At 46.2% G+C, this 26,320-nt stretch overlaps 1 protein-coding gene across 1 annotated transcript in view; it reads left to right on the plus strand.

Annotated features, from left to right (window-relative positions):
* Window positions 1–26,320, plus strand: part of dnajc10 (DnaJ (Hsp40) homolog, subfamily C, member 10) — a 143,241-nt gene that overhangs the window by 17,899 nt on the left and 99,022 nt on the right. Inside the window, 6 exon segments of the mRNA XM_084314864.1 lie at window positions 18,831–19,543; window positions 19,637–19,799; window positions 20,249–20,299; window positions 20,845–20,927; window positions 21,420–21,551; window positions 26,183–26,276. Of these exon segments, the coding sequence (XP_084170990.1) occupies window positions 19,343–19,543; window positions 19,637–19,799; window positions 20,249–20,299; window positions 20,845–20,927; window positions 21,420–21,551; window positions 26,183–26,276 (724 nt within the window). The 5' untranslated portion in view covers window positions 18,831–19,342.

The raw sequence follows: 26,320 nt of genomic DNA on the forward strand, positions 1-26,320 counted from the left end.
AAGTATGTCTGTCTTCTTGTTAGGGCTACAAGATATGGAAGAAATGTATGATGTTAATTGAGATGGCGATTATGGGATGCACGATATTGCTTTTTTGACACCGATACCGATAACTTTATGCTCCTCAAGCCGATAACCGATATCGATAATCGATATTTATTGTATTATAATTTTTTTTTTAATGTATACATTTTTTTTGATACATTTTTTTTTCAACATGAAACAAAACATATCTCAATACAATAATAATACATAAAAAGACTTCCCAGTACAATAACTTAACACCAACTTAAATGTGACCTAACCAGACAACAGAAACAAAAGCCAAGACAACAGTTTTGACTGATAAAGTGACCATATTTATTTTTCCAAATGAAAATTCACAATCCGTCAACAGCTTGTGGTGCATCCAACCTAAGACGCTCGAAGCTTTTTGTTCTTCTTTTTTCAAAGCGGAGCCTTGAAAAAGAGGCTTTGAGTGGACACATCACCACCTCACATCACCACCACAACAACGGGTCACCTGCGGCATCACCACCGCCACGGTGTTGGAGGCCCGCGACGACGGCGCGAGCACGCTTGTACCTATTGACCAGTCGTTTGCTAAATTAAAGAAGTTTGACAGAAATGACCCAAGGGCTCAAGCCGCTAGCTTTTAAGCAGTCCTTGGTGGTGCAAATTAACCTGGCTACTACGGAGCAATAAGTGACTGCGTATTCAACCAAGGGTTACATCACAGCCACGAAAGGGGCTAGCTTTGCTTAGCTCCTCGCGTCGTCGTGGGCTTCTAAGTTAACACAATAACACACCGTCGTGGCGGTGGTGATGCCGCAGATGCCCCGTCGGGCTGGATGTATTGCAAGTTGTTGCCCTTTTCCCTCCTTGTGGAACTTCTGCATTGCATTTATTACAAATAGCAAGCGAACTTTTTCCTCTGAAAATCCGAGTACCGACGCGGCCATCTTTGTTGTTAAAACGTCCGCGCTGCTTCCAGAAACTTGCGTGGCTACGTCACAGCCAAGAAAGGGAGCGCTGGATTTGTGTAAAACGCCCTGTTCCTAAACCACACGCTGTCTAGTCGTACCACAGTACTGACACAACGGGAGGAGCGTGGATGCACACTGAAATACTGACCGCTATGAAAGCCAGAGACAAAAAATGCTCTGAGTTTCGTAAAAGCCAGTCAAAGCTTACCAAAAGCACGAGCAGTGAACTCCAAGACCACGTGACTGAACTCAAACTAGAAAGAAACAGACTAAAGGTGCTCCCATAGTCGAGCAGACTGTACACAGAGCAGACTCCGCGGAGGTCCGTGCGGCTCTTTGAGCCTTCATAGTCGAGCAGATCTCAGCGGACGTCCGCGGTCTATTTCCTACATTTCTCGCACCAGTTTTACTACATTTCCCACAAAAAAAGTTTTACGCACTTGAATAACAGGTAGCGAGATGCAATGTACCGTATAGGCTTGAGGTGGACAGCGCGTGGTGCTGAAATGAAACACGCATTGCATGAAATAAAAGCACCAGTTTTATTTAAAAATATTGGAAACGGAGATAACATTACATGCAGTTCGATGTCAACCAAAACGCCAAGCAGCGTTTTGTGTGACACCAAGTCAGCGGCGCGGATGTCCGCGCGTCAGAAAATAGGCGCTTCGCACCTGTGGGTCTGCTGTCCGCTGAGATCAAAGCTCAAGAGTCCGCGCGGACGTCCGCGCGGACATCCGCGGAGTCTGCTCTGTGTACAGTCTGCTGGACTATGGGAGCGCCTTAAGAAATGACGTAAACTCCATGATCAAAACTGCTAAAAAAAATTTCATCAATGACAAAACCGAGGAAAACTAAAATAAACCACGTGAACTTTGGAAATTACTCAACAATCAACTAGGTTGCAGTAAAAAACTTAAAACCAGGTTCTCAAACATAAACATAAAGACGGACAACACGCTCATCACAGACAAGCTGGATGTAGCCAATTACTTAAACACTTTCTTCACAAACATAGCCACAACACTGGTAAACAAACTACCCTCCCACTCAGGGCAGTATGGGGTAGAACACATAGCATACTACAAGAACCTAGGCGTCCACAAAGACGACTTCAAACTGGAAATGGTAACTACAGATGAGGTACTCAAAAAACTGAGCGCCCTCCAACCAAACAAGGCCACTGGCCATGACAACATCCCCTCCAAATTCCTCAGAGACTCAGCAGCAGCCATCACCCCAGTCATCACACACATAATAAACCTCTCCATAAAACAGGGACACGTCCCCAAGGACTTCAAAATTGCGAGAGTAACACCCCTGCACAAAAAGGGCAGCAAATTAGACCCGGGCAACTACCGCCCTGTTTCTATCCTTACATCCATCTCGAAAGTCATGGAAAAAATAGTATACGAACAGATCGAAAAGTACCTCGCGGAAAAAAATTTAATCTACGAATTCCAATCTGGCTTCAGAACATCCCACTCCACTGACACATGCCTTCTCTACTTGAACGACCACATCAAACAAGAGGTGGACGCGGGCAAATACTGCGGCATGGTCATGCTGGACCTACAAAAGGCCTTCGACACTGTCAATCACACCATTCTGATTGACGAGCTAAAAGCAATTGGTTTTGATAGTTTATCAGTGAGCTGGATACAATCCTACCTGGAGGGGAGGGAACAGATGGTGGAGGTAAACGGTACCCTATCCCCCCCCCTCACAGTGAGCTGTGGTGTTCCACAAGGAAGCATACTAGGACCGCTACTATTCCTAATTTATGCAAATTACATGTCATCAGCTTGTGACTGCAACTTGTTCCTGTTTGCGGACGACTCAGCCCTGCTGGTCTCTGACAAGAACAAGTTACAGGTTGAAAAAGCCCTCAGCTCGGAACTAGGCAAAATCTGCATATGGCTCGCCGACATCAAACTATCATTACACATGGGCAAAACAGAGTCCATTCTCTTCGGTTCAAATAACAAACTCAGCAAGACCGACGGCTTCTCGGTTACAGTGGGTGACAATATTATCACAAGGAAAGATGAAATTACCTACCTGGGTTCCATCCTAGAGGCTAATCTTTCCTGTGACAAAATGGCATCCAATGTAATAAAAAAAGTCAACCAACGAACGCGATTCTTGTACCGGATCTCCTCTCTGGTAAACAAGAATACCCTGAAGACTCAAGCAGGAGCACTCATTCAAGGGTACTACGACTATGCTTGCACCTCATGGTACCAAAGCACCTCAAAGGCACTAAAAAACAAATTACAAACATCTCAAAACAAGCTAGTCAGACTACTGCTTGACCTGACTCCTAGAACCCACCTCACCCCTGCCCACTTTGACAACCTAGGATGGCTTAGAGTAGACGACAGAGTACAGCAACTTGCAATGGGCCTGGTCTACAAGATACACTACGCGACCAAGGTACCCATGTACATGTCAAAATACTTCCCAAAGGTCAGTGAATACCACGATCACAACACCAGAGGGAGCTCCACAAATCATGTAAAACCCAGATTCGGCTCAAACAAGGGACTAAACACGTTTCGCAATTATGCCACATCAATGTGGAACGCCCTACCTAAAGCTGTAAAGGAATGTGAATCACTACCCACTTTCAAAAACACTCTAAAAAAACACCTACGTGAGACTGCAATTCGAAACTGGCCCCTACAAATGTCCTAACCTAGTTGTACAGTCAGGGCTCTACGTAGGGCTGGGCGATATGACGATATTATATAAATATCGGGTACAGTTCATTAACGATACACTTTTTAAACGTATCGTGGATATCGTGATGTTTTGCCCAAGAGGCTTGTGTTGCGTCAATCTGGTCCACACGTTGAAACTTTTGAACAGCGCCGCCGCCGCCCCACACACACACTACTGCATCAAAAGTTACTACTTATGATAACAAAGGCATTCGTTTTGTGGCGTTGACGTTATATAGTTACACTTTCAATAACATCAGCGTATTTACATAGCAACGACCGAGGTCGACCTAGATATAGCAAGCATTAGCCGTTCATATCTCAGCCCGTGCTGACTCCGTTGTGCCCATTCTGCGGTCTGTTAATAACGTTTTCAATCAGACAGATGTATGGAAAGGCTTTTATTATAACATCCGTTGCAGTAAAATCATTATGCCTCCAGTCGTTTAGTCATTCTGCAGAGCTAAAAGCTAAACGTCGGCCGCGGCGAGCTACCGCTGCCATTGTTGTTTTCATTGAGCTCTCCAATAGCGGAAGTAAAAAATTAATACGCGCTTGCCGATTGGTGCTAAGAACAGCAGGGCGGGTGCAAGCGATGTGACGTAATTGGCAGACGCGACTGTCAATCAAAATGATTCTGTTTGCCGACTGAATGAATATAAACGTAATTGCAGCATAGGTACAATACAGTACAGCTCAATACAACAACAATCAACAGTGGACTGGAGGATGCAGACCAGAGAAAGACTTTCGTCTTGTTTACATCAGGGTCCCCCATTTTCAATTCATCATATTTCATATCTAAATCATATAATATCTCATTGCTAAATATATGCAATATATAATCTAATAATCTAAATCTAATATATAATATAAAAATGCTAAATGCATGGGTATTTTATTTTGTCTTTAATGTTAGCTTGCAAACTCAAATACTGTCTGGGTAAGCCTCATAATGAATTGTTTGGGGAAAAAAAGAAAAACATCGTGATGCGTATCGTGTATCGCCGAAAGGTCAGAAAATATCGTGATATCATATTTAGGCCATATCGCCCAGCCCTAGCTCTACGCTAACCTTTTTCACTAGGGGCACAGGTGCTCCTAAATGAAAAAATTTAGGAGCACACAAAGAAATTTAGGAGCACCCAAAAATATTTAGGAGCACAGTGAAAATATGTCAAGTAACAAGAGTTTATTTTTTTTTTCAAAAATAAATGTATATTTGTACTGTGCGTGCATGTGCAAACGGGACACATCTGTGCAATAGCACATACCACCAAAGTCACTGGCGTGCGTGTGTGTGTATCATCTGCGTGTGCAAACGGGAATGGGACAGACATTTGAACTATTAATTAAGTGATTAATGCCTACTATGGCAAAGTTGTAGCCAACAACTAGGCCTAATAAGAAAGGCAGTGATATTGAACAAAAAGGAGACACTGGCTTTACAACCAGGGCCATCAGTAGAGGGGGGAGCTAGTGTTGCTCTTTTAGAAAAATAATCCTTTCAGGGTTGCCTATTGAAATACTGTACACCTCCAGTACAGTAGTTTGCGTGTCCGGTAGACCATTGATTGACAGTCGATTCTGCCATTTACGACGTCACACCTTGCACTCTGGCCGTCCGGCGCTGCAGCTGGACCCTATTGCCACACCGCTTGCACTCTGGCCGTCCGGCGCTACAGCTGGACCCATTGCCCACCTCTGCGGTTGATAACGCTAGCCAAGTTAGCTGTACACACATACACAGTGGGCCAGTTGTAGGGGTGTAACAATGCATCGCAATGCATCGATCCTACTTTGCAATATTTACAAAACATGACATTGTTTTCGAACTCTAGCCATGGGGAAATGTTTAGCCAATTCACGTTAAATTTGTATGTCTTCCCTCCGGCTCCAGTGGGTGTAGCTTCGCTAGCTACAGTGGCTACATTGGGTGCTACAGTGGGTGTAGCCTCGCTAGCTTGGCCAACTTCGCTAGCATGCTGGCTAGCGTCAGTATCTTGGTTAACGTTAACGTTAACCATCACCTCTGTAACATGAGCTGCCTCGCCTGACTTCTCATTCTCCGGTATCTTTCGCGCAAAATAAAAATGAATGGGCTTCGACATGGCTGTATTATTGTTTGACTCAGACAGTGACGCAGCCGCTGATCATTATTTTCGGTTTCCAGTCGCGTGACCACAGGAAACTACTGTGATTGGAACGTTTATGCGGCTGTGAACTGTGGGACTTGTAGTTTTTTAACGATTCTCGCAGCGGAGAAAAAAAAGGACGAATGAGAGGCTGTACTCTGCACTCGCTGGCCCCACTCGCACGCCGTGCGATTACTTGATTTTGCATGTTCGCACGCACATATTTTTAGGGGCATATGCGAGCAATATGGTCGCACTGTAGAGCCCTGTGTACAGTAAATGACCAAGTAAGGCTTTGTCAGTATTCCAATGTACAGTGTAAAATGTGTGTGTCCCCTACCCAACCCCCCCCCCCCCCCCCCCCCCACCTCCAATGTACAGCCCTCACCCACCCACCCCACCCAACCCCACCCCACCCACCCAACCTCCTCCAATGTACAGTTTCTACGCCAAATGTATATACACTCTTTTTCTGGACACTTTTGTATCACAAACAGTACTGTATTTGCAAATCTGATATGTCATACATGTATAGATGTAGCAGTACTGTCTATCTGTATGTCATGTATGTCATATATGTTATGATGAATTGAAAATGGGTGACCCTGATGTAAACAAGACTAAAGTCTTTCTCTGGTCTGCATCCCCTTAACAATTGTATGTATTGAGCTGTACTGTACTGTACCCATTCTGCAATCTGTTAATAAACTTTTCAATCAATCAATCAATCAGTCAAAACAAACGCACTTCATTCCAATTCACCCACACCGCATTTTTTTTTACCAAAAAATATATTATATTATCGGAGCTATTAATAACGTTATCGGGATGACGTCATAATTGCTGATATCGGCCCGATAATTATCGGTAGATACCATTATTTTCTTTTGTATTATTATTAAAACACATTGGTTGCCAGCCGGATATGGCGATTTATCGCTTGGATGCCACCACGTTCATGAATGGGAGGATGAGCACATTTGCGAATGCATAAACTATATCTTAAATGATGGCTATGGGAATAAAACAATAACAACTTGCCACGAGTATATACGTGGCTCTGGTCCACAACGCATGGCACCGAAACACGTATATACTCGTGGACGGACGGCATAGTGTTAAACCACTCGTGCCTAGAGCCAGGACTTGACAGTCACAGACGGTGCACGTTTCGCTCGCATTTGATAACTTCCGTGTTTCACTCCAGCTGGAAGGGAGGGGCTGAGCCTGATACCCCCACCTTACATTTTAGAAGTCTTGTTGTTACATGTTATTACAAAGAGAGTAAAGTACCGAAAAGGGGTACTGTTGGGTACCGGTATCGATTATCATTTATCAGATATCGGACCGATATCAGTTCAAATGTTGATGGTACCCAACCCTAATAGCCAGGTAGGGCTGGGCGATATGGCCAAAAATGTTATAACGATAACGATATGATAATGTTATCAGTATAAAAAAAGCTGTCCACAACGCCAGATTCCCACCCGCCAGCTTTCCCACCCTCTAATACTGCCAATTGTATTAGTGTGAACGGCCAGCCAAGCTGGTGACAACGCCGGGAGCTGGATTCAAATACGCGAATCCAGCATCTCCGGCGTTGGTGACGAACGCAATCTCCGCTACGCCACCTGACCGCCTCGATTATTTTTTTTATCCACTTTTTCTCCTTATTTTTCTATTTTTCTCCCATCCCAATTTCGCCTCGCCAATTCTCCCTTCAATTCTCCCCTCCCCTGTCTCGAACGTTGCTAGACTATGCTTCCCACTGGTTGGCTGCAGTGAGGACCAAGCCTTGCATCACGTGTCCCCTCCGGTACACGAGGAGGCAGCTGTCGCATCTTTTCACCTGAACAGCGCGATCTCTGTGGCGAGGAGTAACGTGTGGGAGGCTCACGCTGCCCCCGATACTTCCTGATTCTGCTGTATAGGCGCACCAACCGACCTGTAGGAGTCGCTGTCCACAACGTCCAATCCCCACCCACCGGCTTTCCCACCCCTAACACTGCCAATTGTGTTAGTATGAACGACCAGCCAAGCCGGTAGCAACGCCGAGAGCTGGGCTCGAACCCAGCATCTCCTGCGTTAGTGGCGAGTGCCTTGCCCACTGCGCCACTTAGCCGCCCTAATCGATATCGATTATTAAAATATATTGTGATAATTATCGTTTTATCGCCCAGCCCTACTAATAGGTAGGATGTCACCTAGGGCGATATGGCAAAAAATCATATCGCGATAACGATATGATAATGTTATCATATTTCTCGATATCGATAATTATCGAAATTGTTATAAGTTTAAATTTTTTAAATTTATTTTTTAACAACGGATGTATGTTTATTTTGCAGCAATTCTTTGTCGTTGCCGCCATATTTAGTGTTACATCCCCTCACACTCCAGTTCTCAGGCTGCAGCTGGTTTAAAAGCTAAAGTAAACCGGCTTCTCTGCTGGCTGTGGCTCCAGGGGAGTTGAACAGTTCTGGCTCTGCTAGTTTATTTTCGATCTTTTGGCGCTTTTTTGGTGGACAAACCACCGCACATGTGCACCGTGACTCGTGACTGGAGTCTAGCTCTGCTAGCACACATAGCCTACTGTGTACAGATGGTTTCAAACTGTATTTTAAATTAGAAAGCAAACAAAATAAATGGACAAGAGAAAAATAAATCTCAATTTGGTCAGTATTGTCATTTGGACAAGCAAAGCCATTACTTTAAGTTGCAGGCAAGAAATTATAAAAAAAGATTTTTCGATATATATATTTTTTCGATATTCGATATCAATTATTAAAATATATCGCGATATTTATCGTTATATCGCCCAGCCCTAATGTCACCAGTGAGGTGAGTCTTTTTTATACTTCCTCTTGGCCGCTCTCAGGCTCTGTCTTTCTTCTCTCCCTGCATCTGTCAGCCATGGTCTGGTTATGGAACGGCTGGCAGGCTTCTTGGTGAGAGAACAGAGCTTGTTAAAGGAGGCTGAGAGGGCTGAAAGGAGGGTGGAGGTTGCCGTTGAGATCCAGGGAGCTGCCACAGTAAATTTGCAGCTTTGTGGATGGGAGGCATGACAGTGGGAGTCAGGTCGAAGGATTGTAGAAGAGACCCCTGCGGCAGTCTGGGAAGAGTCAGACAGGTTGAAGTCATCCATTAGCACCAGGGGGTGCCATCTTCTGGGAAGGAGCTTAAAAGCATGTTCAGCTCGTTTGGAAAGTGTTCGAGGGGACCTGGAGGGCAATAGAGAATAACAACGGTGAGATTGAACAGACTAGTAGTAGATACAGAATGATACCGCATGGTATTCGAGAGAGGAGACGGTGAGGATCTGGGTATGCTTCTTGTAGTCTATGAGGGAGAGGTCAGAAGACCAGTGCCTCCACCACGTCTGGAGGGTTGTGGTGTGTGAGTAGATAAAGCTGCAGGAGTTATCTGGCATTATCTACCTCCACATAAATTCAAGCATGAGTGCCAGCAAGGTGTGGTGGAACCGGAGAGGTGAATCATGCGCGTGGTCAAATATTTACGGTTGATTTGATAATGAAATACAATTTGGGTTAGAAGTTCAGTAGAGCACTTGACTTTCTCTGGCCAGGAGAATTGGTCAAGCACCCCCCTCATTCTGTGGGTTTGTCTTTTAAACTTTCTGGGAGAAAAGGGCAGGGGAGGGATGCCCAGGTGAGGGGAGAGGAAAGGAGGATACAGGGAGGAGGGGGAGGTGTGGAAAGGAAATTCCACAAAGGCCAAATATATATAAGAAGTCTTGTTCTTGTTCATAAAACCTGGGTTGTAATTCACAACCCTACCGTTTCATTTTGAACTAAGATGCTAAATTGCATATAGTCTGTATTGTATTGTATTGTCTGTCTGTCTGCCTATTTCGGGGATCAATCTATTTAGGGATGTCCCGATCCGATCACGTGATTTTTCCGAAGATCGGTGTTGTGAAGGGCCAGATTAAACCGAATATATATATTTATTTATATATATATATTTAATTGTATTTGTATATTCTCTAATATTCCCTGATATCCCTTGTATATTCCTTGTACAATATGCATTGAATATCCATTCTAGCCTACTGAACATCCCATAATAGTCTCCATTCTACTATTGGTCGAGACCTTGGTGCCAGGCTGCCATACCCCTCAGACCCAGTTCAAACGTACCGCTCGACATGTACGAACAAGTCCTAGTTCCGCGTAGGAATTTGGCTACCGCACCACTAATGGGACTATTTGTTCATTGTGCGTATATATACTGCGCTACTAAAGTAGGACTTTCTTTTCAGTCCAGTTTCTTACCCTCCAATAGAGTCACAGACGTAAAGCCTCCCCGCGATGCCACGTGTGGGAGTAAGGCCAAGTTCGGCCTACCATCGGTATTGAGACATCGTGTATATTAATATTTGAATAGTCATATTTGGCACTATATCGTCGAGTTGGACGTAGTCTATTAAGCTAATAATAGTCTGTTAATATATAGTGCTTCGTGCGGTGAGAATACTACCGTAGTCAGTACCCCATCGTTTCGGGCAGAGAACTGGCTGCTTACCCAGGGTGGTTGACCCTATGTGAAGCTGCACCCGAGGAGCCCCAGAGCCGACGAGCGAGTGGACCTGTATACCGGATTATCCTACCGACGACAGCCCGCCTTCCCAGGCACGGATTATGCTTTGGATACTTTGATTATTCTATGGATAAAGACCCCCGACACTACCGTGTGTTGGAACCCCCCCCCTGGAGAGGACGCAAGGTGAGGAGACGCTCTGCAAGACGAGGTCTCTCCACATCTCTCCCCCGTGGACCGGAGAGAGCCGGCCCACAAAGAGTCCACCTGCTTTCATCTGTGGTCCAAGGATCGCCGGCGCATTGAACGGCACTACAGTGGGTTCACCTGGGATACCCTTGGCCGGACGAGGCAGCTGGATTCTACCCCCCCCCCCCTCCTACTCCTGTCGGCTTACAAGCGACCGGATTAACCCCCTCTAGTGTATCCAGCCTATAATCATTAAAGTATCATTGCTGTTATTCCTTAACTATTCCAGGTCGTATATTTACCACCTGCGCCTTCAGAGATTGGACATTATCTATTGATATACCGACGAATACTCCTTGCCATAAAAGTGCATACTATTTCAATTCATAAATGTAATTAAGTGATTAAGTGTTTATTCTACACACCATCGCTGTGTAGGAAATAAAGACCTGTTTCTAATTCGTACATTTGTGTTGGATCCGTTTCATCTACGTGAGAGTGTTCATGATAATATATTTATGCCGTGTACTGGGTGGCCGAATATTAAGTACAAAGGTAGTGGTAGTAAGTATCATATCTAGTAATACAGTCAGGGAATTGTACCCCTCAGTTACAATTGGTCCTTCGAGCCGGAGGGTAATTAGTGTAATATTAATATAGTGTTATTAATATTGAAATGGCCTATGATGAACACTCCACGAAACGATCCTCCTAACCAACGCCCGCAGCGCGAACCACGGCTCCCTCAGTACTTAGAGGCTTACGCTGTCAGTCAACAACCTAGTCTTCTACTAACAGTAAACGCGGTAAAACTAGAAAGTAAAAGTATGTCTAACCCCAACGCCCAGACTACCCCGACCATAGAGGCCCCTACGGGCTCTAATGTAACTGACCAAGTTCACGGTGGGGACCAGTGGGAACCAGACATGACTTCACACCCCGCCAGTACTGAAGAAGTAGTCCCCGATGAGTCCCGGGAGGAATACAACGCTACCGAGAGAGAACTCGGCACGGAAGAAGACGGGGAGAGCACCGTGGAGATAGAACTCCAAGGCTCTGCAAGGAGTACCCCGAGGGAAGGCTCCCCTATACAACCGCCTTCTCCCAGCGAGGCAGAGAGGACACTACAGCAGGCATTCCTCGTCAGCCTGAAAGCCTCTACTGAACGCGATAGACTCCAGGGTGAACGCGATCGATTGCAGATACAGCAACGGAGCGAAGAAGAGCACATACGCCTGGAAATAAGACGCATTCAGATGGAAGAGAATGTGGCCCGAGACCGAGCAGACAGCCAGCGAGCAGCTGCTGGTGCTCTACGGGACGCAGAGCGCGACAGACAGCAAGCGCAACTAATAGAACAGCTGATCAGACGGACAACACCCTCTCCCTCCGCCAGAGGCTCCAGGAACTCGTCTAGACACACCTCCAGGGCGGCATCCCCTAGCCGAGTAAACAACCCTGAACTTGACCAACAGACGAGGTCTATACCCCCCACAGACCACCTCCCCCCACCGGTCCAAGCGAGACCTAGCAACCGGGAAGGAGCAGCATATCCTGTGGAGAGGCTAAACCAGAGACTACAAGCACTGGATGACCTAACTGAAGACGAAGAGGAAGAGGAGGAGAACCGCGCCTGAAGACAGCACAGTACTCTACCGGACCAGGAGGTCCGGTACAGCCCAGGCTATACTCCCGCGGAGCTGCGCTACAGACCCCCGACTCTATACACGGGTGAGCACGACGCACGACCCGCACCGAGGAACAGCACCTGGACAAGCGGGCCATGGTACACTGCCGGTACCAGCCCATACCAAGGAGCGGGAGGAGACTCGCCTAGGAGGCCTCTCCCCCAACGCTCGCCGATGTATCCACAGTCAGCGTCATACATTGGCACGCCTATGGTACCCGACTTCACCCAAGAGAACCGGGCCCAGTATACAGAACTCCGCATGTGTCTGGAGACCATGTTGGTGGATGTATTGGATGAACGCCACAAATACGCCATCCTACTGCAGCACTTAAAGGTGCCCCGCGCACATAATATAGCGCTCGCCTACGCGACTTCCACCACCCCATACACAGCAGCGCTGGTAGCATTGGACCAGAGGTATGGGCGCATATGGGATTTACGTGATCCAGGAGATCCGACACATCGACCGCTTACCCCCAGCAATAGACAATCGAGCACTGGACGACCTGTCCATCAGAGTGCAGTCCCTGGTAGGGATGTTGGGAGCGCAAAGAGAGAAGGGGAAGTATGAACTTTACGCCAACTCAAATGTGGAAAGGATCCTGGAGAAGCTGCCGCCCGCTCGTCAGGAGCGCTTTAGGCGGCAGAGGGACCACAGAGACCCGAATGGCCCCGAACCGAACCTCCTCGATCTAGCAGACTTCCTGGCGAGAGAAGTCAGCAGCCTACGGCTAGATACATTCGGACGGAGCACCCCTGGCTCCAGAGAAGGAACCAGACGACTAAATGATGGAAGAAGATCGGTGACTGTGATGCACCAATCGGAGTCAGTACCGAGCAGCAGGAGCCACAGTATCCCCTCCAGAACGGAGAAGTGGAAGATAGTGTGCCCCTACTGTGAGAAAGAACACTGGCTAGCGCAATGTGACTCCTTCCCCAAGCTGAACGCGGAGGAAGCAGGTCAATGGATAAAGTCCAACAAGCGCTGTTTTCGCTGTGCGCGCTCACACATGGCAGCCGAATGCCGCTTAAAGAAAAGGTGCACCAAGTGCGATGGAGCCCATCTGGACATACCTCACGACAGTAACAGACGGCGCCCTTCACCTGCACCATCCAGCCGCAAAGCGAGCGTCATGTACATCGATCCCGCCAGCAGCAGTGGAGCCCGAGTACTCCTAAAAGTAGTGCGTGTGACACTAAGCTACCAGAATAAAGTCCTGGACACTTACGCCGTCCTCGATGACGGGTCAGAGAAGACCCTGCTGCTCGCCTCCGCTGCGGCCCAGCTAGGGCTGCGGGGAAGCGAAACCCAAATGACAATTCGGACAATAAGACGAGATTTGAAGACGATAAAGGGCGAGAATGTCTCATTCTCTATCGCAGCAAGCGGCCAGCCTGAGCGACGGTACCAGATTGCAGACGCTTTCACCAGCCAAGAAATAGGACTGTCGCGGTACACATACCCCGTCGCCAAGCTGATGGAGAAATATGCACATCTGCGCAAGTTACCGATCCCGCTCATAGACAATGCTATGCCGACCCTGTTGATAGGCTCCGACCATGCAGACCTCATTGTCCCGATAGACCGGGTTCATACCGGACCCCGAGGCTGTCCTGCAGCAGTCGAGACCCGTTTGGGATGGACTCTCCAAGGCCCGCTCGCCAAATCTCTCAACCGAAGTACAGCCACTAGATGTCTCCACTCCCGAGTCACAGAGGGAGAAACCGCACTCCTGCAACACGTAGAGCGGCTATGGAGCTTGGAACAAATGCCCTTTAAGAATGGAAAGAAAGACATTCGCTCTAAAGATGACATTTACGCCATTCACCTCCTCGAGACAGGGACCAAGAGAGTCCCGGTCAACGGCGTGTTGAGATACGCCACGCCACTCCTGCGGCGAGAAGGAATGCCTACTTTCCACTCCAAGACAGACGCCATAGAACGGTACCTGCTGAACACGGAGCGGCGCTTAGCCAAGAACCCCGCCCAAGAGAGTGTATACCGCGCTGAGATTGAGAAGCTCATCACAGCGGGACACGTCACAAAGATGGACATTAAAGAGGCTGACCAGACCACTGAATCGTGGTACGTGCCCCACCACAAGGTCCATCACAACGGTAAAGACCGCATAGTATTTAACTGCAGCTACCAGATCGGATCCCAAAATCTGAATAAAGAGTTACTGCCCGGTCCCACACTCGGCCCCTCCCTACTCGGCGTTCTACTCCGCTTCCGCCAGGAAAAGGTGGCCATCATCGGGGACATTAAAGGAATGTTCCTGCAGGTGAGATTAGTAGAGGCGGACAAGCCCCTGTTACGGTTCCTATGGAGAGAGAAGCCAGGAGATGAGCACCCAGCCATCTACCAATGGGAAGTCCTCCCCTTCGGAACGACGTGCAGCCCCTGCTGTGCGACATTTGCACTACAGAAACATGTAGCAGAGGACCCAGCAGCGGACGAAGAGGTCCGACACAGCGTAAAGAACAGCTTCTACGTAGACAACTGTCTACAAAGCCTTTCAACCCAGGAAGAAGCCGAGGCTCTCCTGATTAAACTCCGCGCCTCATTGATCAAAGGCGGCTTTGATCTCAGGCAGTGGGCCAGCAGCGATCCGCAAGTACTGCGCAGCCTCTCCTCCGAGGACAAGGCAGCCAGCAGCGAGACCTGGATGGCTACAATCCCGGGAGAAGCCCAGGAGATGACCCTGGGATTGGTGTGGCGATTCAAAACAGATTCGCTTCACTACAGACACAAGCCCCTGACTACGGAGCAGGGAAGGCCGGCGGCGGCGCCGACCACCAGACGGAGTGTGTACACAACACTCGCCCGACAATATGACCCGCTAGGATGTATTCTACCGTACACCACCAGGGCAAAAATGATTGTACGAGCATTGTGGGACAAGGACCAGGGCTGGGACGACCCCATTCCCGCACACCTTGCATCCACCTGGAGAGAGTGGGAGATGGAGCTCCACTCACTCCCAGGCGTTAATATGCGCCGAAGCTACTTCCCACCCACGGTGAGGCCAGAGACATGTAAAATGGACTTACACGTCTTCAGTGACGCCTCAGAGGTCGCATACGGATCAGTAGCCTACTTGCGGGCCCAAGACCAAGGGGGAGAGATCTACACAGCATTTGTCCTCGCCCGCTCGAGAATAGCCCCACGCAAGCAACAATCTATCCCACGTCTAGAGCTCTGCGCAGCCCTAGCCGGAGCGCACCTAGCCACGCTCATCCAACGTGAGCTCACCATACCGGTGTCTAGAACAATCCTGTGGTCAGATTCCACGACGGTACTCGCCTGGATCAAATCGGACTCATGCAAGTACAAAGTCTTTGTGGGAGTCAGAGTCACCGAGATTCAAGACTTAACCGAAGAGTTAACCGGAGAAACAGAGTGGCGCTGCGTTGATACAGAACAGAGCCCAGCTGACGTCATCACCCGGGGGATGCCCCTGGATGACCTCACCCGTCGCAATGTCTACAGTGACGGCCCCGCATTCCTAAGACTCCCGGAAGGACAGTGGCCCATGCCTATCCCGAGGGAAGCAAGTCCAGAGGAGGTGGAAATTAAGAAGTCTGTGTTCTGTGGATTGAGCACCGTAGCCTCCACCGACCCTAACATAAACGATTGCACGTCCATAGAGAGTGCACAACAAAGAACATTCCTGCGGTACCACCCGGAGTGCAAGTCCCCCGCTGATATGTCAGCGGCTAACTACGAGGAAGCAGAATTGCTTCTACTGCAGCGAGCCCAGAGAGACTCGTTCCCCGATGAATTGGCCTGTCTACAGGGAGGAAAGCCCGTCCCATCCGACAGCAGATTAATTCATCTGGCCCCCGAGAGCGACGCTCACACCCTCATCAGAGTGGGTGGTCGCCTACGCAGAACCCCCAACACACTCCTGATGGGGCGGCTAGATCCCACATTACCCCAGACAATGTACCGGCCTGAAGAAGCGAACGGCCGACGAATGTGGAGGTACAGCCAAGTATTAGCCGACAAGTTTTGGAACAGTTTCCTACTGCACTACCTACCGTCTCTACAGACCCGCCAGAAGTGGGTAAAGGAGAGAGACAATTTGACAGAAGGAACAGTCGTCATGATTATTGATCGATCACTGCCCAGAGCTATGTGGCCGGCCGGCCGCGTAAGCAAAGTGATCACCGGTGCCGACGGCAAGGTCCGAGCAGCTGAAGTGCTCGTCCAGGGTCGCACTTACACCCGTCCCGTGGTAAGGCTCATAGAACTGCCTCGACTCCCAGACACAATCGATGATGACCATGACCCTACAACCCTATGACTTTGTGAAGTTGACTGACCCCTACAGCAAACCCTTATGTGTAAATAGACAACGCGATTAATCTGTCTCCGTTTAACTGATTAGGTCTGGGACCTATTCAGGGGGTGGCTGTTGTGAAGGGCCAGATTAAACCGAATATATATATATTTATTTATATATATATATTTAATTGTATTTGTATATTCTCTAATATTCCCTGATATCCCTTGTATATTCCTTGTACAATATGCATTGAATATCCATTCTAGCCTACTGAACATCCCATAATAGTCTCCATTCTACTATTGGTCGAGACCTTGGTGCCAGGCTGCCATACCCCTCAGACCCAGTTCAAACGTACCGCTCGACATGTACGAACAAGTCCTAGTTCCGCGTAGGAATTTGGCTACCGCACCACTAATGGGACTATTTGTTCATTGTGCGTATATATACTGCGCTACTAAAGTAGGACTTTCTTTTCAGTCCAGTTTCTTACCCTCCAATAGAGTCACAGACGTAAAGCCTCCCCGCGATGCCACGTGTGGGAGTAAGGCCAAGTTCGGCCTACCATCGGTATTGAGACATCGTGTATATTAATATTTGAATAGTCATATTTGGCACTATATTGTCGAGTTGGACGTAGTCTATTAAGCTAATAATAGTCTGTTAATATATAGTGCTTCGTGCGGTGAGAATACTACCGTAGTCAGTACCCCATCGTTTCGGGCAGAGAACTGGCTGCTTACCCAGGGTGGTTGACCCTATGTGAAGCTGCACCCGAGGAGCCCCAGAGCCGACGAGCGAGTGGACCTGTATACCGGATTATCCTACCGACGACAGCCCGCCTTCCCAGGCACGGATTATGCTTTGGATACTTTGATTATTCTATGGATAAAGACCCCCGACACTACCGTGTGTTGGAACCCCCCCCCCTGGAGAGGACGCAAGGTGAGGAGACGCTCTGCAAGACGAGGTCTCTCCACATCTCTCCCCCGTGGACCGGAGAGAGCCGGCCCACAAAGAGTCCACCTGCTTTCATCTGTGGTCCAAGGATCGCCGGCGCATTGAACGGCACTACAGTGGGTTCACCTGGGATACCCTTGGCCGGACGAGGCAGCTGGATTCTACCCCCCCCCCCCTCCTACTCCTGTCGGCTTACAAGCGACCGGATTAACCCCCTCTAGTGTATCCAGCCTATAATCATTAAAGTATCATTGCTGTTATTCCTTAACTATTCCAGGTCGTATATTTACCACCTGCGCCTTCAGAGATTGGACATTATCTATTGATATACCGACGAATACTCCTTGCCATAAAAGTGCATACTATTTCAATTCATAAATGTAATTAAGTGATTAAGTGTTTATTCTACACACCATCGCTGTGTAGGAAATAAAGACCTGTTTCTAATTCGTACATTTGTGTTGGATCCGTTTCATCTACGTGAGAGTGTTCATGATAATATATTTATGCCGTGTACTGGGTGGCCGAATATTAAGTACAAAGGTAGTGGTAGTAAGTATCATATCTAGTAATACAGTCAGGGAATTGTACCCCTCAGTTACAATCGGGATCGACAAAAAATAAATAAAAATCTGCCATTTTCTTTTTTTTTTTAACTTTTTTTTTTATTCAACAAACATGACCATGTTCACGTCTTAAACTCATACTGAGGCCTTAGTTTTGGTTTTAAATTGCATATCATTCATTTATTTATTGTCACACAGAGCAGAAGAATTTTGTCAAAACAAACCAATAGTATCCAGCTGCAGAACGGCAGACCAGCCACACTCTCAGACCCAAATTAAAAATATATATATATATATATATTTTTTTTTAATCCCAATTTCTCACATAACATTCACCCTGAATGTTGACGTTATCCAGGTGAAAAGTTAACTTCATTCAAGCGAGGCATTGCAATCCTTGACATAAATCATTTGATGTATAATTAAATCAAAGGAAATGCGTTTGGGTCTGAGAGTGTGGCCGGTCTGCCGTTCTGCAGCTGGATACTATTGGTTTGTTTTGGCAAAATTCTTCTGCTCTGTGTGACAATAAATGAATGATGATATGCAATTTAAAACCAAAACTAAGACCTCAGTATGAGTTAAAAAAAAAAGTAAAAAAAAAGAAAGTTTTTTTTTATCGGATCGGGAAAGATCGGTATCGGTAGATAATCAAAATCACATGATCGGGATCGGGAGCCAAAAAACGTGATCGGGACATCCCTAATTCTATTGTGTCTTCTCTTGCAGGTCACTATCATGGTTGCTGTGTTCTGATGTCTGTCAACTTCAACCAGCCACCACAAGCACTGGTCACCAAATCTGTCTGTCTGTGTGAGAGGACACTATTAGCTACAGTCTGTGTGTTCAGCGTGGCACTGGTAACCAGTTAGCTTACATTCAACATATCTGGATATGCTTTAGACCAAAGCATGTAATCAGCTTTTCTAAGAGCCACTCTCCACATAGTGACCTCTAGACTGACCCTAACCCTAGTGACCTCTAGACTGACCCTAACCCTAGTGACCTCTAGACTGACCCCAGCCCTGTCCACTCAGAATAAGTCAATACTGCGCTCATCGTGCTGTCGTGGAAAGCATTTAGAGAAGGACTATATTTTAAAGGAGGGGGGTGGTGTAGCTGCCCAGTACAACCACAGTCTGACACTGTTGCTCTCTGTGCACTAACACTGGAGAGATTGAGGGTTCACTGCCTTGCTCAAGTGCCTTGTACCTCACCAGTGATTGAGGGAGGGGACTGAGATGGGACCATCCTGTGGTCTGCTGAGTTCCAAGCTTGCTGCCACACTGAAGGTGCTACTGCTGGTCTTGCTGCTGGCCATGGCCTGGGCAGACCACCAGGACTATTATGGTCTGTTTGGGTTGGGAAGAGAGGCCACGACCAGAGAAATACGACAAGCCTTCAAAAAACTGGCCCTCACCATGCATCCTGATAAAAACCCTGTAAGTAAGTCTATCTATCTAATATGTCTGTCTGTCTGTCTGTTTATCTGTCTGACTCCAACCCACTCTCTCTCTCTCTCTCTCTCTCTCTAGAATGATAAGTCAGCCCATGAGAAGTTTGTGAAGATCACACAGGCATATGAGGTTTTGAAAGATGAAGATCTAAGAAAGAAATATGACAAATATGGAGAGAAGGGTCTGGACGAGCAACAAGGAGGACGATACGAGAGCTGGAACTACTACAGATATGACTTTGGTTTGAAATATCTATCTATCTATCTATCTATCTATCTATCTATCTATCTATATCTATCTATCTATCTATCTATCTATCTATCTATCTATCTATCTATCTATCTATCTATCTATCTATCTATCTATCTATCTATCTATCTATCTATCTATCTATCTATCTATCTATCTATCTATCTATCTATCTATCTATCTATCTATCTATCTATCTATCTATCTATCTATCTATCTATCTATCTATCTATCTATCTATCTATCTATCTATCTATCTATCTATCTATCTATCTATCTATCTATCTATCTATCTATCTATCTATCTATCTATCTCCTTTCTTTGATCTAACCTTGCCTTGTAACAACCATTTGAATGGATAGAACATCCAAAAGTTTGTTCTAATTTGTCTTTCATGTGGCTATCTCTATCTCTATCTCTATCTCTATCTCTATCTCTAGGTATCTATGATGATGATATCGAGGTCATCACTCTGGACACAGGAGACTTCGGTATGTGTGTTTAGCTTATTATCTGGTATGTGTGTAGCCTATTATCTGATATGTGTGTTGCATCTTGGGAGTCTTAGGGCTAGATCCTCAAAGAATGGATTGCACGGTGCTAATTGCACCATTACTTACAATTCATTATCAATTGAAAATGGGGGACCCTGATGTAAACAAGACGAAAGTCTTTCTCTGGTCTGCATCCCCTTAACAATTGTGTGTATTGAGCCGTACTGTATTGTACCCATTCTGCAATCTGTTAATACGTGCAGGTGATTGATTGAATGAAAATTGTTTTAACAGATTGCAGAATGCTTTCATATTGTTGTCCTCCGGTTTACCTTCCAGCTTCCTGGGTTGTTATCCTTGGCCTCTCTAAGGTTGATTTTTAGCAGCCCCCTGAACTTTTTTCACCTCCTCTCTGTTACCTGCATTGACATACCATAACAAAGCTGGATGCTAGGTAGCCTAGCCTGCACATGCTATGCAGTAAATTAGCTGTGTGTGTATGTTGTATTTAATGTGTGTGTTTGTGTGTGTGTGCACTCCAGATGCTGCGGTAAATTCAGGAGAAATCTGGTTCATCAACTTCTATTTTCCACGATGTTCACACTGCCATGAACTGGCTCCTACGGTAACACACACACACACATGCACGCACACACGCATAGAACATCCTACACATAGAACACCCTACATACAAACACAGTATTGGATAAGTAATTGACTTATAAATGGCAAAATATAAATCATCTTCTCCTGTAATTATGTCGAAAATATATAAAATATAAATCATCTTCTGTCAAAATATATAAACTATAAATCAATGTGAAAACAGATAAAATATAAATCATATGTGAAAACGGATCAAATATAAATCATTATATGTATAAACAGAGAAAATATTAATCATTATGTGAAAATATAAATCATATGTGAAAACAGAAAATATAAATCATATGTGAAAACAGAGAATACATAAATCACCTCCCTTCTGAAACACATTAGACAACATTGTCAACAAGCAGACTTTAAAACTAAAACATCTCTCTCTCTCTCTCTCTCTCTCTCTCTCGCTCTCGCTCTCGCTCTCGCTCTCGCTCTCGCTCTCTCTCTCTCTCTCTAGTGGAGGGAGTTTGCCAGGGACATGGATGGACTGGTTCGTATTGGAGCAGTGAACTGTGGAGACAACAGTCGACTATGTCGCAGTAAAGGAATCAGCAGCTACCCGAGTCTGTACATATACCACTCAGGACAGGTAATACTGTAGTACTGTACATATACCACTCAGGACAGGTAATACTGTACATATACCCACTCAGGACAGGTAATACTGTAGTACTGTACATATACCACTCAGGACAGGTAATACTGTACATATACCCACTCAGGACAGGTAATACTGTAGTACTGTACATATACCACTCAGGACAGGTAATACTGTAGTACTGTACATATACCACTCAGGATAAGTAATACTGTACTACTGTATATATACCACTCAGAACAGGTAATATTGTAGTACTGTACATATACCACTCAGTACAGGTAATATTGTAGTACTGTACATATACCACTCAGGACAGATAATATTGTAGTACTGTACATATACCACTCAGGACAGATAATATTGTATTACTGTACATATACCACTCAGGACAGATAATATTGTAGTAGAGCATGTGAGCGGAGCGGGTGGATTTTGAAGTGGGCTTTAAATTGGGTCAGAGCGACTCCGGAGCGAGAGCTCTCCTCCACTCCGAGCCGCTCCCAGCCGTTCAGTGCACACCAGGGTTTCCGTTAGAATTTTTTTTTGCAGGTCTGAGTGTCCGGTAGATTTCACTCTACCGGACAAATGGGATAAATTCCGGTCAGAGTTTATTGAGCTTAAAAACAATTGATAGGCCTATATAAAGAATGACATCCTCAAGGCATTTATAATATTTTAACTTAAAACTAGGCTACTTTTGCGTATATACAGTCATTAATATATTCCAAATAAAATAAGTCCCTCGAGACTTCGTGCTGCTGCGCTGCCGACTTGAGGTGTCTGTGGGCAGTCTGCCCGACATTAATAAACAGCAGTCTGTTATAATCACATTTTTATGAGCTAACGAATTCCGTTATATTGGACATTTGTATTAATTATATCAAGCGAAGAACTGAGAAATTTGGCAGAGAGAGACGGCAACATTATCGTGGGTTTGCGTGATGTATATCTCCACCTCCCAACGACTTGGTGCTGGTCATAATGTCCGGTGAAAACAATTCCCTCCAAGCACAACCCGACCACCTGAACCGTATCAAAACAGGCCAAAATCAAATAGCCCATGCGATGAACGATTCATTACATTCGTTTCATCGTTGCTCCACCAAGCAGCCGGTCCAACAATGAAAGCTGTTGTCAGCGCGAGCCGGCCGCAGTTAGATTTGCAAGAAGCATCCAGCTGCAGACCCGCAGAGCAGCTTTCAAGGTCTGGGGACCGCACTGTGCCAGCAAAGCTGGTGGGTTCTGTGGGTCTGCAGCTGCATGCCTTTCGCAAATCCAGCAGCAAGCTCTCGCCGACACAGCGTCGTCACCACCAGACCGGCTGCTTGGCGAAGCAACGACAACAAATGCAATGATTGTTTCGTTCATCGCATAGGCCATTCAACTCCAGCCCACCCGAATACAACCCAAATAATCAAATTGTGCCCAGAGGGAATTACTTTCACCGGACATTATGACCGGAGAGATTAAATATGTCGGACTTCAACAGATTTTGCCGGTCAAATACCGGTAATTACCGGCTAACGGAAACGCTGGTGCACACGATCACACAGTGGTTTAAACTGATGTAATATACATAATAATAATAATAATAATAATAATAGATTCTATTTGTAATGCGCTTTACAGTTGCGGGGCAAATCTCAAAGCGCTACAGTTAAAAGAACTTAAAAACTAGCGAGAATAAAGGAAAGAAAGAATATAAAAATAGGCAAGACTAAAACATAGAATAACATAGAATAAATAAAACTGATAAAAGAAATTGGTAAAAGAACATAAAATGTGTGGAGCAAAAAATTTGATAAAAAGTCAACAGAAGGCTCTACTAAAAAGGTGAGTTTTGAGGCCTTTCTTAAAAGCATCCACAGTCTGTGGTGCTCTCAAGTAGTCAGGGAGAGCATTCCACAGACTGGGAGCGGAAGAGCAAAAAGCCTGATCTCCCATAGTGCAGAGATTTGTCCTTGTGCGCTGGAGGAGGTTTGCCTGGCCAGAGCGGAGATGTCGGGAGGAGGAGTGAGGGGTGTGTAGAGGCATTTGTGGGTGAGCATGGAGACTTGGAACTCAATCCTGAGTGAGACAGGGAGCCAGTGAAGGGACTTGAGGATGGGAGTGATGTGGTGGTATTTCCGCACTCATCAGGATCCTAGCAGCGCTGTTTTGGATACATTGTAGCCTTTGGATGTTCTTGCTAGGGATCCCGATGAGGAGTGCGTTGCAGTAATCCAGCCTGGAGGAAACAAAGGATGAGCTTTTCGGCATCTGACAGAGTGAGTGAGGGGCGAAGTTTGGCGATGTTCCTAAGGTGGTAGAAAGAGTTTTTGTATAGTTGATTTATGTGCGCCTCAAAGGTCAGGTGAGGGTCAATTTTTACCCCTAGGTTGGTGATTGTTGGTGACAGGGTGATGTTTTGGCCGGAAAAGGTGATGGTGGTGATGGTGGATGAGCGAACCTGGTGTGGGGTGCCAATAATAATGGCTTCAGTTTTAGAACTGTTTAACTGTAAGAAGTTGTGCTTTATCCACGCCTTGGTCTCCTCAAGGCAGGTGGTCAAGAGTGGAAGATGGCAGAACTGTGGATGGGGTAGGGTTTATTTTTAGGTAGAGTTGGGTGTCATCAGCGTAGCAGTGGAATGATATTCCATGCCGGCTGATGACAGAGCCAAGGGGGAGCATGTAGAGGGTGAATAGGGTGGGGCCGAGGACTGATCCTTGTGGGACACCACAGGTAACGTGATGGGTGTCAGACCTTGCCTCTCCCAAGGAGACATACTCCGTTCTTCCGGTGAGGTAGGATCTTAACCAATCAAGGACAGTCTGAAAGTCTGATCGTGGATTGGAGCCGGTGAAGGAGGATGTCATGATCGACGGTGTCGAAAGCTGCTGTGAGGTCAAGGAGGATGAGGAGGGAAGGAGAGCCAGCATCAGCCGTCATCAGTATGTCGTTGGTGACCCTGACCAGGGCAGTTTCGGTGCTGTGGCCAGAGCGGAAACCTGACTGGAACTTCTCGAGAAGTTGGTTCGAGTTTAGGTGGTCCTGAAGCTGAGCGGCAACTACATTCTCCAGCACCTTAGACCGGAATGGGAGGTTGGATATAGGTCTGTAGTTGGCCAAGATTTCCGGGTCTAGGGAGGGTTTTTTAATTAGTGGCTTTATGACTGCAGTTTTAAGGGCAGAGGGGACATGGCCAGCCTGGAGAGAGAGGTTTATGACCTTGGTGATGAGAGGGCTCATAGCGACAATATATGTAGTACAATGCCAAAGCAATAGGTGGAGATGTAGTTCAAACATGAAGGCCATTTTCAACCAATCAGAAGGGTGAACGCGTCACTAGTCACTACACATCCTGCTAAGTCAAAACAGAAATCCGCCATCTTTAAATCATCTCGGGAACTATTTAGCAACATTTATTTTCAGCAAGAAACAAACAAAGTGCAATAAAAAAAAAGGATGAAACGAAACCAACATCAACACAATGTACCACCACCAAGAGCGGAGAGTTTAGTCTCACAAAAAGAGCGCTGATGTTGTTAGCTTACATGCTAACGTGAATGGGATCTGCCAGTATAAACACTTAGCATTGCGGCTAGGCTAGCGTACATTAGCATAGTAAAGCTAGTAGAATGGTTGAAATAAAACGTTATTTAACAGATTGCAGAATGGGTACAATACAATACGGCTCAATACAAACAATTGTTAAGGGGCCCATGGGGTGCAGACTGTTGTAGTTTGGTCAAATCAAGCTAATTTACATCATGCTCCAAAAAAAAATTCTGCTGAGCGGGCAGGAGCGCGGAGCGCTTAATGCGCAAATGAAGGTGAGCGGTGAGGGGGGGGGGGGGGGGGGGGGGGGGCCAACATGAGCGAATGAGAGCGGAACTAAGCCGTCCAGAGCGAAGAGCGGATTTCTCGGCCGCTCCGCGCCGCTCGCATGCTCGTCTCAGGACAGGTAATACTGTATTACTGTACATATACCACTCAGGACAGATAATACTGTACATATACCACTCAGGACATGTAATACTGTAGTACTGTACATATACCACTCAGAACAGATAATACTGTACATATACCACTCAGGACATGTAATACTGTAGTACTGTACATATACCACTCAGAACAGGTAATACTGTAGTACTGTACATATACCACTCATGACAGGTAATACTGTAGTACTGTTCATATATACTGTATCTTTTTAGTACGGAAGTTCAGTAGTCTTAACCGATCTATTTATTCAGCCATTTAAATGAGATTCAATAGTCTGTTCACTATTTTTACTATGCACTTCCTGCCAATTTCATGAATTTAAACCCCCATGAACAGTCTATTTTAAAAGTGTAGTGTGCGTAGTAGGGTTAGTAGCTTCTGTCTCATGGTGTAGGTACTGAGGGTAGTAGAGTTAGTAGCTTCTGTCTGATTGTGTAGGTACTGAGGGTAGTAGGGTTAGTAGCTTCTGTCTGATTGTGTAGGTACTGAGGGTAGTAGGGTTAGTAGCTTCTGTCTGATGGTGTAGGTACTGAGGGTAGTAGAGTTAGTAGCTTCTGTCTGATTGTGTAGGTACTGAGTGATTTCAGACACGGCACAGGTGAGGACTCTATTCTGTGTTGTATCTTTACCAGAAAGCAGAGAAGTACTTTGGAGACCGCTCTAAGGAGAGTCTGGTCCAATTTGCGATCCAATTTGTCCCTACAACTGTGACTGAACTATGGCAAGGTACACACACGCACACACGCACGCACGCACGCACGCACGCACGC

The sequence above is a fragment of the Notolepis coatsorum genome (assembly GCF_963971535.1).
Source record: "Notolepis coatsorum genome assembly, chromosome: 5".
In the NCBI taxonomy this organism is placed as follows: Eukaryota; Metazoa; Chordata; class Actinopteri; order Aulopiformes; family Paralepididae; genus Notolepis; species Notolepis coatsorum.